Source organism: Crocuta crocuta, unplaced genomic scaffold, assembly GCF_008692635.1.
Source record: "Crocuta crocuta isolate KB4526 unplaced genomic scaffold, BGI_CrCroc_1.0 scaffold167, whole genome shotgun sequence".
Classification (NCBI taxonomy): Eukaryota; Metazoa; Chordata; class Mammalia; order Carnivora; family Hyaenidae; genus Crocuta; species Crocuta crocuta.
Genome location: NW_027532406.1, coordinates 4,257,134 through 4,275,187, shown reverse-complemented (window position 1 = coordinate 4,275,187; position 18,054 = coordinate 4,257,134). Strand labels below are relative to the sequence as shown.

Genomic DNA, 18,054 nt, shown 5'->3' with positions numbered 1-18,054 from the left:
GGAGAGAGCCCTGGAGAGGGAGTGAGGAAAACCAAGACACCCACACTTCTCTGCTCTGATCCATGGTGTTTAGCTGTAAAATGAGATTATTAAGATATGTTCCATCTGTGTTCCTGGATGGAAAAACTGTTTTAATTTTTTTTACATTTATTTATTTATTTTGGGGAGAGAGAAAGAGAGAGAGGGTGCGCAGGGGAGAGGCAGAGAGGGAGGGAGACACAGAATCTGAAGCAGGTTTCAGGCTCTGAGCTGTCAGCACAGAGCCCAACACGGGGCTCGAACTCACAAACTGAGATCATGATCTGAGCTGAAGTCGGACATTTAACCAATTGAGCCACCCAGGCACCCCCAAAACTGTTTTAAAGTCAAAATAAGATTAATGTGATTGCCATCAAAATCAAATATGGTTCAGGGGGCATATTTGATTCTAAAGGTTATCTGGAAGAATAAGAACATTTTGAGATAGAAGTACAAATAAGATGGATTTGCCTTACCAGATATTACAACGTTTTACAAAGCTGCAGTATTTAAAACCACATGATATGAGGAGCACCTGGGTGGCTCAGTCGGTTAAGTGTCAGACTCTTGATTTTCACTCAGGGCATGATCTCACAGTTCGTGGGTTCAAGCCTTGCATCAGGCTCCATGCTGACAGTGCAGAACCTGCTTGGGAATCTCTCTGTCTCTCCCTCTCTCTACTCCTTCCCTGTTCACACTCTCTCTCTCAAAATAAATAAACTTTAAAAAAAAATTTTTTTAAAACCACATGATACAAGTACAAGATTCTGGGACAGAGTAACCCAGAAACAGATACTGGTCAAGTAAAGAAGGTAATATTAAGTGATAAAGGACACAATGAAAGGCGCCAGACTGGTCCAGTCTTGATCTCAGGGCTGTGAGTTCGAGCCCTACATTGGGTGTAGAGTTTACTTGTGAAAACTACTTAATGTGCAAAATATCTATTAATATTTAATGTAGATTCTCACCCTATATCAGATACCAAGATGAAACCTAAAAACATTCTAGAGAGAATACAAAAGAGTAGAAAACATTTACAAGTAAAAAGGAAAACTTTAGGTAATTAGTTTTCTGATTTCTGAAAAAGAGGTTCTAAGCATGTGAGAAACAAATCTTAAAAAAGGAAAAATACTATATTTTGACACATGCCAAATTAAATTTCTTTGCACCAAACGTTAACAACCAATACTGAAAGGCAGACGACAAACTAAGGAAAAGGTATCTGTCACCAGTCACCATAACTATGTAATCCATATAAATTGACAGATAAACGGACAGAGGTCAAAGGCAGACAGTTTACAGAAGGTACAATCAATTGTTAAATTACTACAAATTTTTCAATCTCTCAATCAGAGACTATGAAATAAAATGAGATGCTATTTACCTACAAAGTTTCAACACTGGCAAGACCGTGGCAAGAAGGGACCCTTAGAAACCACCAACAAATGTATCCAGTATGAGGTTTTGGGAAGAAGCCACTGGGCTCAGTCACTCCCTCTATCCACCCCCACAGGATTCTCAGTCCTTCAGGCCACAGCCACGGACAGGGACAGTGGCCTCAATGGAGAACTGATCTACCGGATAGAAGCTGGGGCTCAGGACCGCTTCATCATCCACCCAGTCACGGGGGTCATCCGTGTCGCCAATGCCACCATCGACAGGGAGGAGCAGGAATCCTACCGGCTGACAGTGGTGGCCGCCGACAGGGGCACCGTTCCTCTCTCAGGCACGGCCATCATCACTATCCTCATCGACGATATCAACGACTCCCGCCCCGAGTTCCTCAACCCCATCCAGACGGTGAGCGTGCTGGAGTCGGCTGAGCCAGGCACAGTCATTGCCAACATCACCGCCATTGACCGCGACCTCAACCCAAAGCTGGAGTACCACATCATCGGCATCGTGGCCAAAGACGACACTGACCGCCTGGTGCCCGACCAGGAGGATGCCTTTGCTGTGAACATCAACACGGGTACAAGGGCCTGCCCCCCTCCCGCCCCACCCCTGGCTCCCTGCCCGTCTCCTTGCCCTCTGCTTTCTTCCCAATGCTCACTTCTTTCTGTTCTCTCTCTGTTGCTCCCTTTCCCTCAGCTGCTTCTCCTACTGTCTTCCCCGACCCCAACACCACATCGCTCCCTCTCTTTTTCCGCCCTTCCCTGCCTCCTTCCCTCTCCTCTCTCCTCGGACCAGCTGCATCCGCCCTTCCAGATTCCCTCACTCTACCAACGTTCCATGAGAACTCCCATCTCACCACCCTCTTGCCAGTACTAACTACTGTAAAGCTTTCACATTTGTAATCGTATTGGAAATCGTACCTTGTTTTAATGTGTATCTCTCTTATAAACAGGAGGTTGAACACTTTCTTCCTATGTATGCTGGTCATTTAGGCCACCGTAAATTTTATACATAGCCTTGATGATTTTCTTACACTATCACAAAACAAAGAGAACTGTGGTTTATCTTTCATGATCTATGCAGATTATTATAATTTTGATGGCTTTACCATCTTTCCCAAAGTTTCATGTTTTTGCTACTCCAGGGAGTAAGGAAGGGGACATGGGACCCCTACAGCTATTCTTCTTGGAAGGCCAGGAAGAGTGACAGAAAAACTAATGGCTATGGCAAAACGCTAAAAATCTTTGTTATTCAGAGAAATGCATAGTAAAACAGCAATGAGAGAACAGTTTTCTATATGTAACTAGCAGGTATTAGGATGCTAGACAGTATTGAGTATTGGGGACATCAGAACAACTCACATGCCACTGCTATAGGAGTCTACACTGCTTCCGCCATCTAGACAGCAATCTAGCACAAAGTTCACTCATATCCCATGATTCAACAGTTTGGTTCCATGGCTGTATGTCCCAAGGACACTCTCCAGTCAGTAACAGGACTATATGTCATGTTTCCTGCCATGTTATTGGTGGTGGGAGTTGGAGGCCACCTGGGCATCTATCCCTAGGAGATTGGAGAGTAAAGCATGATGAGTGTACACCATGAATACCATGCAGCAGTCAGAAGCAGTAGATTAGATTCACAGAGAAATGTGCATGGGCCTTAGATCAGGATATATATACAATCCCATTTGTGGAAATGTAAAATACACAAACACAATACATGATTTTCAGGAACACTTTCAAATGAAAAGTATACTTCAGTCCATTACAGTGATTGACCAAGGGGAGAAAATGGGACAGGAGTGTGGGAATAAAGTGGAATAGATACATACATAAAACAAGAGCAGTATCAATGACCACAGGGTGCAGTGAACCAAAAAGTATGATTCATTCAATATGCATCTGAGGCCCAGAGTTAAAAAGAAGATAGGAAAGCCATGAGCACTGGGAGAGTTTAGATAGGTTAGCCGTGATCCAGGTTAGCAAAACTCCCCCCACAGTAGTTGGTTAGGACCATGGAAAGCTGCTCTGCACCCTGCTCCACCTTATGCTCTACTGATGCCTCTACCACTTTTCTCTGTTCTCCCTCCCTATGACTGACTCTCTTCTATTTTTCTTTCCAGTGTCTTCTCTGCCCCTCTTCCTCATGACTTCCCTACCTCACCTGCTTACCTTCCCTCCCTTTTCTTCTTGCCAGAGCCCTAGTCCCCTGAGTGCTCCTATCCAATGGGACTCCCACTTGCTCCTAGCTTCCTTCCCACTGCCTCTTTCCTTCCACTCCCTTCCCTCTCAAACCTCCTGCCCTGGTCTGCTCTGAACCCTACTCTTCCCCATGCCCTGCTCTACTCCATCCCCTCTGCACCCTGAACTAACTGATGTTAACCCTCTTCTCTCTTCCTCACGGCTGGCAGGCCTGCAGGTTTGAGCTCTGTTTCTCTGTCACTTCCCACCTCATCTCTGCTTCACCCCATTGCCTTCCTCCATACCACACCCCTACCACCCTTCCCATCCTGTGGGGCCCAGGCCAAGGCCGTGGCCCAGCCTTTGCAGACTGAATGCAGCCACCCTCTCCCCATCCTCGCTCCCCAACCTCGGGGACGGGGAGCGAGAGTAGGAAGAGGAGGAGGAGGAGGAGGCAGCGGCCCAGGGTAAGTGACCGCCCCATGGCTGGGGACCCGAGGAAGACAGAAGCCCAGCAGGGGATCTGCCAAGGGGGAAGGGAATCCCAGAGGCCACACTTTCTGAGAGGGAGCTGGAGAGTGAAAGTTTCACGTAGGATCAGGCCACCAGGCCTCCAACAGAGCCAGCCTTGAGATTGGCCCAGCTAGATCTGTCCAGTCCAAGCCCAAGCCTCTGGAAGATTCCTCTGTGACTCGGGGGCAGGCAGGGGCTATGGGAGGCAGTGGGCAGGAAATAAGGAAAAAACAACTCCTTGCTAGTACTATCACAGGATGGTCTTCCTTTCCCACAATTAGGCCCTGTCGTGCTCACTTAATCAAGACGAAGAGGTTGGCCTGTCCCCCGCAGGGAATACCCTCAGGACTTTTTAGCTGACTTGACCTTCTTTTATACTTGGTCTCCCTAGAATACAAGCAATTTTTAAGTTGTGATAAAATGCACAGAGCATAAAATGTACCACATTAACCATATTTAAGGGTATAGTTCAATAGTGTTCAATATACTCACGTTCTTGTAGAATATAAACATTCTTGGAACCAGTGATTACATGGCACTACGTATATACCAAGCACTGTTCTAAACCCTTTGCAAATGGAAACTCATTTTACTGCCATAATCCTCAAAATAGCTCTATGCAGTAGGTACCGTAATTATCCTCATTTTACAAATGAGGAAACAGAGGTAGAGAGATGTTAAATAATTTTCCCAAGTTCCCCTGGCAAGTAGACAGTGAGTGAGGGGCTGAGTGAGGTGCCCGCAGGTTGCAGGTGGCTGTGGTCTCATCCCAGCCAAAGGTTTCACCAGCCTGTCCCAGTTCTACTGGGGACCATTGCCCTTGCTGTGTTTGAGAAGGCTAGCCAGGAGAGCCCCTGGGAGGCCCAGATTTTAGGGGGCTCCCCTCAGACTGAACCTAGTCTGGTCTACAGGGTCTGTAATGGTGAAGTCCCCGCTGAACCGGGAGCTGGTTGCCACCTATGAGGTCACTCTCTCAGTGATTGACAATGCCAGTGACCTACCAGAGCGCTCTGTCAGCATGCCAAATGGTAAGGTTCCACCTGGGTATCTCCGTTGGGTCACTCGGAGCCGATCAGGGCCGGGGCAGCAGGCTGGGAGCAGGCACAGGCCTGGGCCCAGGGTGGGAGTGATAAGACCTGACTGTAGGAGCTGCGAGTCGTCAGGCTACTCAAAGAGCATGAAAGGTGGCAGCTACAGTGAGGTCAGGGTGGCCTTATGTCCCCGTTATTAGAGCGCAACAGTGGGGGATCCAGAAGCCCAGAGCTGTGTGTGATCTTGAACTCAAAGGCTCAGAGTGGGAAGGAGGCTTGGGAGAGGCTGACGGACATTGAGAAAATGACAGGAGAGCGGAAACTTCGGCCAGAATCTCATTGTCAGAACTCGTAAGGAGGTGTGACTGGCATATGTGGCAGGAACCTCAGATCTGATAGGAAGTCATGGGGTCCGCCCGGAGAGAGGAAAGTACAAGGAAGCATGAACATCTGTGGAGGCCACGACACCGCTTTGAAGGGCACAGGCGCCAGAGCAGAGAGGGGCACAAGGCCGCCCCCCGGCCTGCAGCCCGAGGCTTGAGCTGGGAGGGGCTCCTAAAGGAGGAGATTTTGTGTGGGCGGAGCGGGAAGGGGAGGGAGATGTAGACATGGGGTGGCCTCAAGCCACCTCCGCTCCCGCCATGAAGCATGCTGGGATGGGGAGATAGGCCTGGCATATATTGGCCATTTATCATTCGAGACCAGAGGCCCAAGTTGTCAGGAAGGAAGAGCACACTGGTCATGGCCTCCATGCCCTCCACTCAGGATAAAGGGCCCAGGCAGGTCATGTAGAGGGGACGACTCAGGACACAGAAGGCTGAGCTGCGACAAGGGTCTTAAAGACCATCCTAGTTCTACCTCATTGGACATGCAGGGAAACTGAGGCACAGTAAGGGCCAGCAGCCCCACAAGGTCACCCAGCCAGTTCCCCCAAGGAAGAGTGAGCAACCAGACCAGAGGAAAGGTCTCCCATGCCACCACACCAGGGTCGGGTCGAGCTTCAAGGAGTCCCAGCAGGGCAGTGGAAGGCCCACCCTCTCCGGCCTTGACTGAGACTTAGGAAGCCTGGCCCAGCCACACTGCTGCCCCTCACATCACCCTTACCTCCTGCCTCCACGCCAGCCAAGCTGACGGTCAACATCCTGGACGTCAATGACAATACGCCCCAGTTCAAGCCCTTCGGGATCACCTATTACACGGAGCGGATCCTGGAGGGGGCCACCCCAGGCACCACGCTCATTGCTGTGGCCGCCGTGGACCCCGACAAGGGCCTCAACGGGCTGATCACCTACACTCTGCTCCACCTGATGCCCCCAGGCTATGTGCAGCTGGAAGACTCCTCGGCAGGTAGGTGGGCAAATCTGCCAGAGGATTAGGGGACATGTGTCTGTTCCTGCTTAGCCTCCACAAGAGACCGTGGCCCGCCTGTCACCCTCCAGGTGGGACCCCACCATAGCCCCTCAGTGGGCTGGGCCAGATCTGTTGTGGCCCACACTGCCGTCACTCACAGATGCCCAAACCACAGGAAAGGACAGAGTGCCTGGTCCTGGGGGTGGGGTGGGCACCCCCTCTGAGGGCCGCTGGGAACCGGGGATCATATGCCACCAGCATCTCTACCAGCCAGGCTTCCACTACTAGTGTCATGTAGGGAGTGAGGAAGCCACGAGAGGAAACCCTCGGCGGTGGCCCTGGGCTTGCTGGTACTTACCCCTTGGGAAAAGCTTTCTCTCCCCTCCAGTAAGAGCAGCTGGACACCAGTTGCAGTTAGGCATCTGGCCTGCCGGCCGCTGGGCAGTGCTGCTGGGCCAGCCTCTTTCTTCAAGAGACCACATCTGGGGCGCCTGGGTGGCTCAGTCGGTTAAGTGTCCGACTTCGGCTCAGGTCATGATCTCACGGTTTGTGGGTTCCAGTCTCGCGTCAGGCTCTGTGCTGACAGCTAGCTCAGAGCCTAGAGCCTGCTTCAGATTCTGTATCTCCCTCTCTCTCTGACCCTCCTCTGCTCACGCTGTTTCTCTCTCTCTCAGAAATAAATAAAAAAACATTAAAAAAAAAAAAAAAGAAAGAGAGGGAGACCACATCTGCCCCTCAGGGCTCCAGATCCTTCTCTTTATACTTTGGAGAGCTCCCGTGAGTGCGGAGCGGCAAAACTGGCAGCAAGCGCCTCTGTGTCTTAGGGAAAGTCATTGCCAACCGGACGGTGGACTACGAGGAAGTACACTGGCTCAACTTTACCGTGAGGGCCTCAGACAATGGGTCCCCTCCCCGGGCAGCTGAGATCCCTGTCTACCTGGAGATTGTGGACATCAATGACAACAACCCCATCTTTGACCAGCCCTCCTACCAGGTGGGCAGTCAGGCAACAGGCTGGGTCAGGACCTGTGCCCATTCCTTGGGGCCTTCGGGCATCTTCCACCCTTACCCTGCCTGCCTCTGAGCCCCAGGGGCACAACCACCCCACAAGCAGCCTGGTGCACTAGGTTGTCTACCATGGTGAGTTTTTAGGGAAGGGGCGTAGATTCTAGGACTCACCTTGGCCCACTCTCTCTCTCCCCTCCCACCACCCCCGCTCCCCGCTGGGCTCCAGGAAGCCATCTTTGAGGATGTGCCTGTGGGCACAGTCATCCTGACAGTCGCTGCGACTGATGCCGACTCGGGCAACTTTGCCCTCATTGAGTACAGCCTCGGGGACGGAGAGGGCAAGTTCGCCATCAACCCCACTATGGTAAGCAGGCAAGCTGGGTGGTGGGAAGGGCCCAGGGTTGTAGGCTGAAAAGCCACCAAAAGGATCATAGTCGACCCGGTTTCTGGGTTATGCCATCAGGACATCTGTGGCCGCAGAGGTTTTTTTAACCAAGTCAGCAAGCCCTGCTACAGTCCCAGACACGCTGTAGATGGCCAGAGACTATTGGAATTCCGAGATGTGTCCCCACCAAACTAGAAAACCTGATGCAAGTCCACATGCTGCTTTTTGAAACTGTCAAAAGAGAGGTGTAGGAAGCTCTGCAGAAAGGGGGCACAGCATTTGAGCTCCTGCTGTATACAGTGCCCTGTATTCCGTGCTGGGGGAGGGACGTCCCAGATGCGGGGGAGAGCAGAACCTCAAGAGAAAGGATGAGGGAGGATTTCAAATGACTGTAAATTGGTCCAAAGCTGCTATTTCAGCACAGGAGAGACCACTGGGGCCTGGGGGTGGTTGGTCAGCTTCCCCAGGAGCTGGGCTATAACTGGACTTTCCCCGCTGCTGCCTCTCCCTGCCCACATCCCCCTGCACTCTGCCCCGTCAGCAGGGTTCTGTCCTTCCTGCTCAGTGTGGTCAGTCATGCTCCCAGCCCAGCATGAGGAAGAGCAACTCTTTACAGACTCAGTACTCTGTATACCTGGCCGGGGAGCGACCATCCTGAGCTGACCATCCCATCTCCAGGCGGATTGGGCACAGGGGATAAGGAGGGCCACTGGAACCAGAGCTCCGTGGGGGCAGGGGCTGCCCAGTGCTGCAGCTCCAAAGCCTAGAACAATGTCTGGCGTATAGTATGTGCTCAGTAAACATCAGACCGATGAAGGACCTGATTCCACCCTCCCCCTACTAGGGTGACATCTATGTGCTATCCTCTCTGGACCGGGAGAAGAAGGACCACTATATTCTGACCGCCTTGGCCAAAGACAACCCTGGGGATATAGCCAGCAACCGCCGGGAAAATTCGGTGCAGGTAAGGGCCACCAGCCTGGGCCAGGAGCACTGAGGCCTGGAATTGTGGAGGCATCAAGCAAAGCCTTTCCTTTAGAGAATGCTGCAGCGTGGGAGCAGAGCCACCCAGTTCCCTTGGAGACGTGGTGACAGGAGGAGACAGAAAGAGCTTAGCTGGCCGAGTCAAAATGGCTGTGGCTTGGGGAGATGGGGACTCTCGAAAAGAGATCTCTTGTGCCAAACACCTGCCAAGGCAGTTAAACACACCCGAGTGTAACTCAAGTAAAGCCTGGGGCTCCACACGTCCCACTGTCCGTGGTGACCCATTGAAGGAAATGGTCTAGCCACCAAACATGATGGTAAAGCGGATTACCTTTATTTACATCTCTTAAAGAACACTAGCGAGGGGTCCAATTCCCAGCCCCATTCCTATTCTACTTCCAGTATCAACGCAGTCGCCCTGAGGCCAGCGTACCGCCTTCTAGGCTCTATCCTCACTTCTCTCCGGAGTCCCATGCTTTGAGGCTTTGCTTTCTCCTCCTCTCGTCCCCGCTGTTTCTGCCTTCTCCAGTCCTGTCATTCCGTATTCAGTCCTTCCATATCTCCCCACAATAACCTAACCATCCCGGGCAAGCTCTCCTGAAGGGCGGGGGTGGGCGAGAAGCTGTGTGGGCCAAGACAGATTCTTGTGAGCCGGCAGGGGAAAGGGGCCGGGAGCTCTCTCATGTACCCGGATCCTGTCCCCGTCACATAGCCCGTGTTGTGTCACATGAGCCGTGAAAAGCACAGTATTTGGAGTCAGAAGACAAAGATCCCCCTAGCTGAGCACACTGCATTTGGCATATGACCTCTCTGAGCGCCAGCTGTCAAATCCGCAGGGGTGGGAGGCAAGGGCAGCCATGACGGTGCTTCCTGCCCAAGGCAGCGGTGGGTCTGGGAGACGGGGACCTGGCAAGTGCTTCGTGCATGGAAAGGGGTTCCTGAAACCACTGCTGTGAAGTCTCTGATGAGAATGCGGTCAGGCAGGGCCGTGGGGGCTCCGGGGTGGCGGTGGGGGGCCGCCGGGTGTCCATAGGACCCGCCCTGGGCTGTGGGGCCAGCAAAGGGAGCCGAGTCCCAAGCCAGACACACATCGCCAGCAAGAGAACTTCTGATTGTGGAGGAATCGCAGCCCAGCACTAAGATCCAGAGGTCAGAGTCGGGTGTATAGGGTCACTGTGGGAAGTGGCAGAGGACAAAGCAGCTCTGCTAACCCCAGTACAAGTCACAGAGCGTTTCCTGGGGCCAGGCACCGTGCACGTGTCCCATCATGCGTGAGCCTCGCTAGCCCGAGAGATAAGATACTACCGTCCCCAACGTACAGCTGAGGAAACTGAGACTCAGGGTGGGGTGGGGGGGCGGTTAAATGCATTGAGGTCAGACTCCACCAGTGGGCGCTGTCCAGCCTGGCTTCCTCCCGTGTGACTGGGTCACCTGAAGCCACCCCCTCGTATGCTCCTGACCTCTGACTTCAGCCTCCCCTCCACCCCAGGTGGTGATCCAGGTGCTAGACGTCAATGACTGCCGGCCACAGTTCTCCAAGCCCCAGTTCAGCACAAGCGTATATGAGAATGAGCCGGCAGGCACCTCGGTCATCACCATGATGGCCAGCGACCAGGATGAGGGCTCCAATGGGGAGCTGGCCTACTCGCTTGAGGGCCCTGGCGTGGGTAAGTGGTCTGCTCCCCACCCATGATGCCTTGGGAGTGAGAAGGACAGTCTGGCCTCAAGCCCCAGGCCAGGAGGAGGAGGAGGAGGGAGGGGAAGGACGGCTCAGCCAGGCCAGGCCCTGCTCTCTTGTCCCACCTGCCAGAGGCCTTCCTCGTGGACATGGACTCAGGCCTGGTGACCACGAAGCGGCCACTGCAGTCCTACGAGAGGTTCAACTTGACGGTGGTGGCCACGGATGGCGGACAGCCCCCACTCTGGGGCACCACCATGCTCCTGGTGGAGGTCATCGACGTCAATGATAACCGCCCAGTCTTCGTGCGCCCACCCAATGGCACTGTCCTCCGCATCAGAGAGGTACCGCCGTCCCCTGGTGCTCCCGCCTGCCAGCGTCTCCCTTCCCATATCCCATATCCGCTTGTTTCTCCTGCAGTCGCGCCTGGGAGACGGAAAGGGCCCCTCTGTGAAAGTGGGGAAGCCGAGGCCAGAGCGGGAGGCAGACCTGCTCGGTGTCAAACAGGGCAGTACTGAACGGCGGGCAATAGTAGGAGCTGAGCTGTGTCAGCACAAGGGCCCGAGTCTGACTCTGTCACTACCAGCCAATGACCTTGAGAAAGTGACTTTTCTGAGTGTTTTTTAGATGCCTATCTCTTGCTCCTAGAAGTCTACCAGAAAAGCCAGTCTCCCCAGAAACCCACTTCCCCCATTTTTGTGTCTCAAAATAAACACCCATGCTCCTTCCGTCTGTCTGTTGTTCCTGCTGATACCAAGCCTAGGAATCGAGTACCAGCATCAAAATAAGAAACAAGGGGAAGTGGCTGAGGTTCCAGAATTCCCTAGCCCTTTCGTTCCTTGCTCTAAATGGCCTTGTAGCGGGGCCTGGGTGGTCAGGCAGTTAAGCGTCCCACTCGTGAGCTCAGCTCAGGTCATGATCTCACGGTTTGTGGGATCGAGCCCCATATCTATCTCCATGCTGACAGTGCAGAGCCTGCTTGGGATCCTCTCTCTCTCTCCCTCTCCCTCTGCTCCTCTTCTCCTCACATTCTGTCTCCCTCTGCCCCATCTCTGCTCTCATTCTCTCTCTGACCCTCCCCTGCTCACGTTGTCTCTCTCTCTCTCTCAAAATAAATAAACTTTTTAAAAAATTGTTTAAATGGCCTTGTAAAGACAGGGCGTACTCCTTCACCTCCCATCCTTCCCTCCTTCCTCTCAGCACCCAGGCCCAACCTGGCCCCTTGGTATAATCGGGGTGTCTCCCACTTGCTCTCTGTTCCCGAACTTCAGCATGCCTCCACCTCTCAGAATGTCAGCATCAAGTCCCTGTGGTCACTCGGTCTCCTCTTCGAGGCCCCACAGGAGAAATCTGTCCCAGGGCTGAGCTCTAGGAGATACTGTGCTCTTACCTTGTGAGTTGATTTTTCCCATGCCTACTGCAATGACGGAGTGGTCCTCTTTGCACTGCCCGCCAGGGAGCTCAGAGCAGTCAGCCTACACCGAATGACCCTGCACAAACCTGGCCCCCTCCCTCAGTTTCCATCTTCCTGCCAATCATTTTCTTCTCCTTTTTTTCCTTTAAAAAAATGTTTTTAAGTTTATTTGAGAGAGAGGGAGCATGCACACAGCAGGAGAGGGGCAAGGAGAGGGAGGGAGAGAATCCCAAGCAGGTTCTGTGTTGTCAGCACAGAGCCTGACATGGAGCTCGATCCCATGAACCACAAGATCATGACCTAAGCTGAGATCAAGAGTCACTCAACCCACTGAGCCACCCAGGTGCCCCCATTTTCTTTACGCTGATTTTTAATTTGTTCTCTCTTATTATAATTTATACATTCTTATAAATTGTCTCAAATCTTTTCTGTGGAATGAGGCAAGGTATAAATAATAATCTAGTTCTTTTTCTACCACAAAGGCCCATTTGCTACATTTTTCCCTTCAAGACTCCAAATTTTGAAAGATTCAGGTCTCGCAGAGACCCAGCATTTGTTAAGTAATCATCTCCTTGCCATCCCACTTTCTATTAATTAGATGTGACTGCCATTGGGAGTCCCTGATTGTCATGATCGGTGAGATAAACGGTGAAACCATGCTGAGCTTACAATTTTCCAACTAAAAGCCAAGAAATTTGCCCTTTGCCTTGTGCCCTGTGCAGCTTATTATGGCTCAGTGTATGATGCCCATCAGATTTTTTGATATCTCAGCCTTAAGGGAATCAGGTGACTGAGGTCCAGAGCCGTGACGTAGCATATGTCCAAGTCACACAGTGAATTAGTAAGAAACAGTAACAAATTAGAACCCAAGGTCGTCTCCAGCCATGTGTCAGCCTATCATCCTGCCCCTCATTTTCGGGTACCCCATTGGGTAGACAGTATTGTCTGAGGATCCCCAGGGCTCCTGTGGGTAGCGGGAGCAAGATAGACCCAGGAACAGAGGGGCTGGGGCCTGAGCTCTCGGATTCCCCTTCTGCCTTCCAGACCTCAGCATGCAGTGGGATCCGAGGGATGGGAAAAGGTCTTGGAAGGGCAATAACCGGAAAGACTTTGACCCGCGTTGGGGATGGAGACCGGGTGGGGCCATCCCCGGGTAGTGGAGTGCGGCTGGGGGGAAGGGATGTCCTGGCAGGTGCTCAGACTGCAGGAGAGTCCAGCTAAGCAGGCAGGCGTTTCCTAAGGATGCCGGGAGGTGGCAAGGACCTTCTGCTAAGCGAGGACAAAGAACAAGCGCTCCGTCAGGGCCTGGGCGCTGGCCTTCTCTCAGGTGCCCCAGGAGCCTCCCTGCCATACGCCCCCACCCCCACCACAGGAGATCCCGCTGCGCTCCAATGTCTATGAGGTCTACGCCACAGACAAGGACGAGGGCCTCAACGGGGCCGTGCGCTACAGCTTCCTGAAGACGGCGGGCAACCGGGACTGGGAGTACTTCACCATTGACCCCATAAGCGGCCTCATCCAGACGGCTCAGCGCCTGGACCGCGAGAAACAGGCCGTGTACAGTGTAAGGGGGCGGGCCCCCATGCAAGGGGCGGGGCCAAGGGAGGGGCCCACACCTCCGCCCTAGAATGCCCCCCGAGGCGTGACCTGGCCCCCCAGGTGCCTTACTCTGACTGTGCTCCTCTGCCCCCCACCCCAGCTCATCCTGGTGGCCAGCGACTTGGGTCAGCCAGTGCCATACGAGACCATGCAGCCACTGCAAGTGGCCCTGGAGGACATCGACGACAATGAGCCTCTCTTTGTGAGGCCCCCGGTGAGCTCGCCCATCCCCCCAACCCGCGCACCCACACAGGGACTCCCCGCTGCAAGCACACATGCACACGCTCTCCTGTGCACACTGTGCATATACATGTGGGTACACTCAGAACCTGCACACGCTTCCTACAAGTATTTATTGAGCAGCTACTATTTCAAGGCACTGCCCAGCAGCCAAAATAGCAGACAAACGCACCTGACACCTGGAGTTAGAGCTCTCCTAACTGCACACACATGAGGGCACCCAGGAAACATGAAATTCACCTCCACTTCACCAAGCTGGGCCAGCTGAGCCGCTCGTATAGATGCATACTCTGCAACTTGGTGGATTTTTTTCTTATGTGCACATGGGGCTGACATTCCCCGGAGACTAAGAGTGCACATGCATGTGAGTGTAAGAGTGTGACCCCTTGAAGCACCTGGGTGGCTCAGTTAAGCACCCGACTTTGACTCAGGTCATGATCTTGCCATTCCTGAGCTTGAGCCCCATGTCAGGCTCTGAGCTGTGAGCACAGCTCAGAGCCTGAAGCCTGCTTCAGATTCTGTGTCTACCTCTCTCCCTGTCTCTCTGCTCTTCCTCCACTCTCTCTCTCTTTCTCTCTCTGTAAAATTTTTTTAACGTGTGCCCCCTTGTTCAAACTTGCATTCAGGTACTGGGTTACTTCATAGAACCTGCCAGGCCAGGCCCAGCCCTTGCCCCCTGAGATTATGGAGGTCCTGCTCACCCCAAAGGCCTGGGCAATAAAGTCCTTCAGCACCCACAGAGGTACTGCCTAAGGCCTTCTGGCCTTGGCCTTCATGTGACCTCCTCTCCCCCCTGCAGAAAGGCAGCCCTCAGTACCAGTTGCTGACAGTGCCTGAGCACTCCCCACGTGGCACCCTCGTGGGCAACGTGACGGGAGCCGTGGATGCAGATGAGGGCCCCAACGCCATCGTGTACTACTTCATCGCAGGTGGGGCCTGCCTGGGCTAATGCCCTAGCTACCCTGGGGCTGGAGATGACCCAAATTTGCCCCTCCCCAGCCCTGCCCCCTCACCCTGTGCCGTGGTCCCGCCCTCAGCCGGCAACGAAGAGAAGAACTTCCATCTGCAGCCTGACGGGCGTCTGCTGGTGCTGCGGGACCTGGACCGGGAGCGCGAAGCCCTCTTCTCCTTCATCGTCAAGGCCTCAAGCAATCGCAGCTGGACGCCTCCCCGTGGGCCCTCCCCAGCCCTCGACTTGGGCACCGACCTCACCCTGCAGGAGGTGCGCGTCGTGCTGGAAGACATCAACGACCAGCCCCCGCGCTTCACCAAGGCTGAGTACACTGCAGGTGCAGGGCCCAGGGCCTGGGTCTGGGGTGCGGGGCGGCCCCCGCCCTGCCACTTACACCCGCCTGCCCGTTCTCTGCAGGAGTGGCCACCGATGCCAAGGTGGGCTCAGAGTTGATCCAGGTGCTGGCCCTGGACGCAGACATTGGCAACAACAGCCTCGTCTTCTACAGCATCCTGGCCATCCACTACTTCCGGACCCTTGCCAATGACTCTGAGGATGTGGGCCAGGTCTTCACCATGGGTAGGGGGCTCCACCCAAGACCTCTGTCACTGCATGGACTGTAGTCTGGAGGACATAGGGTCTGTGTGGGGTACGATGGCCGGCCGGCCGTGTCAGTCCTTCTGTTCACCCACCCATCCTGCCGTCGTTCAGCCAGCTATTAATCCTTTCCTTCACCCACCTATCTTTCTAGTCTCTGATCCCTCTTTCCATCTCCACATCTACCCAACCATTTTGTCCTTCCTCCCATCCCTCCATCTTCTCATCCATTATCCATCCATCCATCCATTCACCCACCCATGTGTCAGTCTGCCCACCCATCTGTCCATCCATCCACCTTCCCATTCTCCTTTCCTTATGTCCTCCTATCTTCCTATTTATGCGTCTCTCCCTTCCCTGGACCAGCCACTGTGCTAAGCACCAGAGAGCCAGAATTCAAAGAGCACATATGTACCGGAAAGCATGCATGTTTACTTGTGTATCTGCCTGTGTGGATAGCTAAGCCTCTTGGGTCAGGTTCTACAAGGCCCAGAGGGTATCCCATTACCCAACCCCTTCCCCACCCTTGCCTACAGGGGTCGGTCTGGACTCCTTGGCCTGGCTTTCAAGGCTCACCAGGTCTTCCTCCTAGTCCCTCTTCCTGGTTCCACAGCCCCCCACTATCCGTAAGGGCCCCCAGCCCACCCACGCCGAGCCCCTCACCACTCCTTCATCCTGTTCTATACCATCCTCCATTGGCCTTCGCCATTTATCTTCAATTCCTGAAATACCATCTTGACCGTCACCTCTGTCTTCAGATATGCTATGTTCCCCTTAACCATCCTCTGAAGTCGAATTCTCAGTCACACAACCAGACATCATTCCTTTGTCCTCTGATCTCCTACTGCTCTTAGTTTAATAAATCAAGGCACAGAGGGGCTATGTACCTTGCTAAAGGTCACACAGCGAGAAAGTGGCAGATCTTGAACCCAGGTCTATGGTCTTCTAAGAGAAGACTACTCTACCACCTCTGGTCATGTGTCTAGTACAGATGTGGAATTCTGAAGTGTATGTGTGTATGAAATAGACAGACACCAAGGTGCTCACACGTCTCCCATGGTCCCCTACATGGGACAGTGGAGTCCTAAACGTGTCACCCTTGGGACACTGCAGCCCACAGTTGTGTTTTAACTTGCAGTGTTTAAGTAAAACCTTAGAAATCTCTAGAAGTACCAGTTCTGGCAGCACTGGCTGCCTCCTCCCAGGATAATAGCCGAGTGGAAGCCAGCACCGCTGCTGTTCCTTCAGACAAACACTCATGCTCACTTGTCCCCCCTCACCCCCACTCCTCTGTTAGCTTTCCTCTCCTGGGCCCTGCGGGGACTTGTGGACTGAGATGCTGCCTCCCCTCAGGGTGTCCAAGTGCCCCTGGCCTTTGCCCCTTCCCAGGGGATTGAGGGGAACCGGGTGCCCCCTGAGCAGCTCCCTGCCCACGGGTTCTTCCTGCAGGGAGCGTGGATGGCATCCTGCGTACCTTTGACCTCTTCACGGCCTACAGCCCTGGCTACTTTGTGGTGGACATTGTGGCCCGGGACCTGGCAGGCCACAATGACACGGCCGTCATTGGCATCTACATCCTGAGGGACGACCAGCGTGTCAAGATTGTCATTAATGAGATCCCCGACCGTGTGCGTGGCTTTGAGGAGGAGTTCATCCGCCTGCTCTCCAATATCACCGGTGCCATCGTCAACACTGACGACGTGCAGGTGCCCCCACGGAACCCACCCCAGGGCTGGGGGCTGTGAGGGGAGGAGGACCAGGCCACAGGGATGGGGCACTGTGGAGAGATTAGGGGTGTAAAAGGGGGTCTCTGTGCCCCCTCAGTCATTCCCTAGCTACGTGGCCTTGGGAAAGTCCTTCCACGTCTCCGGCCTTACCTGTAAAATCAGGCTAATAATAGCACCTGGCCCGATGTGGTGAAGCGAATGACCACATGCCTGGTCCTCCACGAGCACTCAGCAGTAATAGGTTTATTGGCTGGGTAGGTGGGAGCACCTCCCCATCCATCCCTTGTTCCCACCACACCCCACGATGCCTCTTCTCGCCTAGTTCCACGTGGACAAGAAGGGTCGGGTGAACTTCGCACAGACAGAGCTGCTCATCCATGTGGTGAACCGCGATACCAACCGCATCCTGGACGTGGACCGGTGGGTGGGGTCTGTGCTCAGATGGTTGGCCCACCTGCCTGCCCGGAGCCGGGGAGGGGACCCACCGAAGGAGGCCGAGAACACCTTCAGGCCTGCTGTGTGGGGCTCTCGCCCAGAGGTGGGCAGGGCTAGTAGAGAGGAGTTTGTGGGTATGAGCAGAGCTCCATCCCTCTGAGTCTTACTCTCCCCATCTGTAAAATGGGAGTATTACATGGATGGTGAGGAGGCAAGCCGGATCCTGTATGAGGGGTGGTAAACTCTGTAAGATACAAAACTATTCTCGCTGAGTGAGTATTGATCTTGCAAAGCTTTGTGGGGGTGAGTCTGGGGGTCGGAGGCAGGGGCTCAGCAGAGCCTCCTGAATGCAATGAGTTCTCAAGGAATGGCGGAGGAGGGGAGCTGAGGCACCCGCCCCTCGCTCAGGGTGATCCAGATGATTGACGAGAACAAGGAGCAGCTGCGGAACCTCTTCCGGAACTACAACGTCCTGGACGTGCAGCCTGCCATCTCTGCCCGGCTGCCCGACGACATGTCAGCCCTGCAGGTACTCCTGGCGGCCC

At 53.9% G+C, this 18,054-nt stretch overlaps 1 protein-coding gene across 1 annotated transcript in view; it reads left to right on the top strand.

The window, feature by feature from the left end:
• Nucleotides 1-18,054, top strand: part of CDH23 (cadherin related 23) — a 370,961-nt gene that overhangs the window by 349,115 nt on the left and 3,792 nt on the right. The window contains exons 46-61 of the mRNA XM_077778722.1: nt 1,532-1,990; nt 5,021-5,137; nt 6,263-6,487; nt 7,315-7,484; nt 7,725-7,862; nt 8,728-8,847; nt 10,357-10,534; nt 10,678-10,889; nt 13,332-13,523; nt 13,659-13,772; nt 14,598-14,727; nt 14,836-15,087; nt 15,168-15,329; nt 16,797-17,053; nt 17,397-17,494; nt 17,918-18,038. Coding sequence (XP_077634848.1) covers nt 1,532-1,990; nt 5,021-5,137; nt 6,263-6,487; nt 7,315-7,484; nt 7,725-7,862; nt 8,728-8,847; nt 10,357-10,534; nt 10,678-10,889; nt 13,332-13,523; nt 13,659-13,772; nt 14,598-14,727; nt 14,836-15,087; nt 15,168-15,329; nt 16,797-17,053; nt 17,397-17,494; nt 17,918-18,038 — 2,945 coding nt within the window. The remainder of the gene's footprint in view (nt 1-1,531; nt 1,991-5,020; nt 5,138-6,262; nt 6,488-7,314; nt 7,485-7,724; nt 7,863-8,727; nt 8,848-10,356; nt 10,535-10,677; nt 10,890-13,331; nt 13,524-13,658; nt 13,773-14,597; nt 14,728-14,835; nt 15,088-15,167; nt 15,330-16,796; nt 17,054-17,396; nt 17,495-17,917; nt 18,039-18,054) is intronic.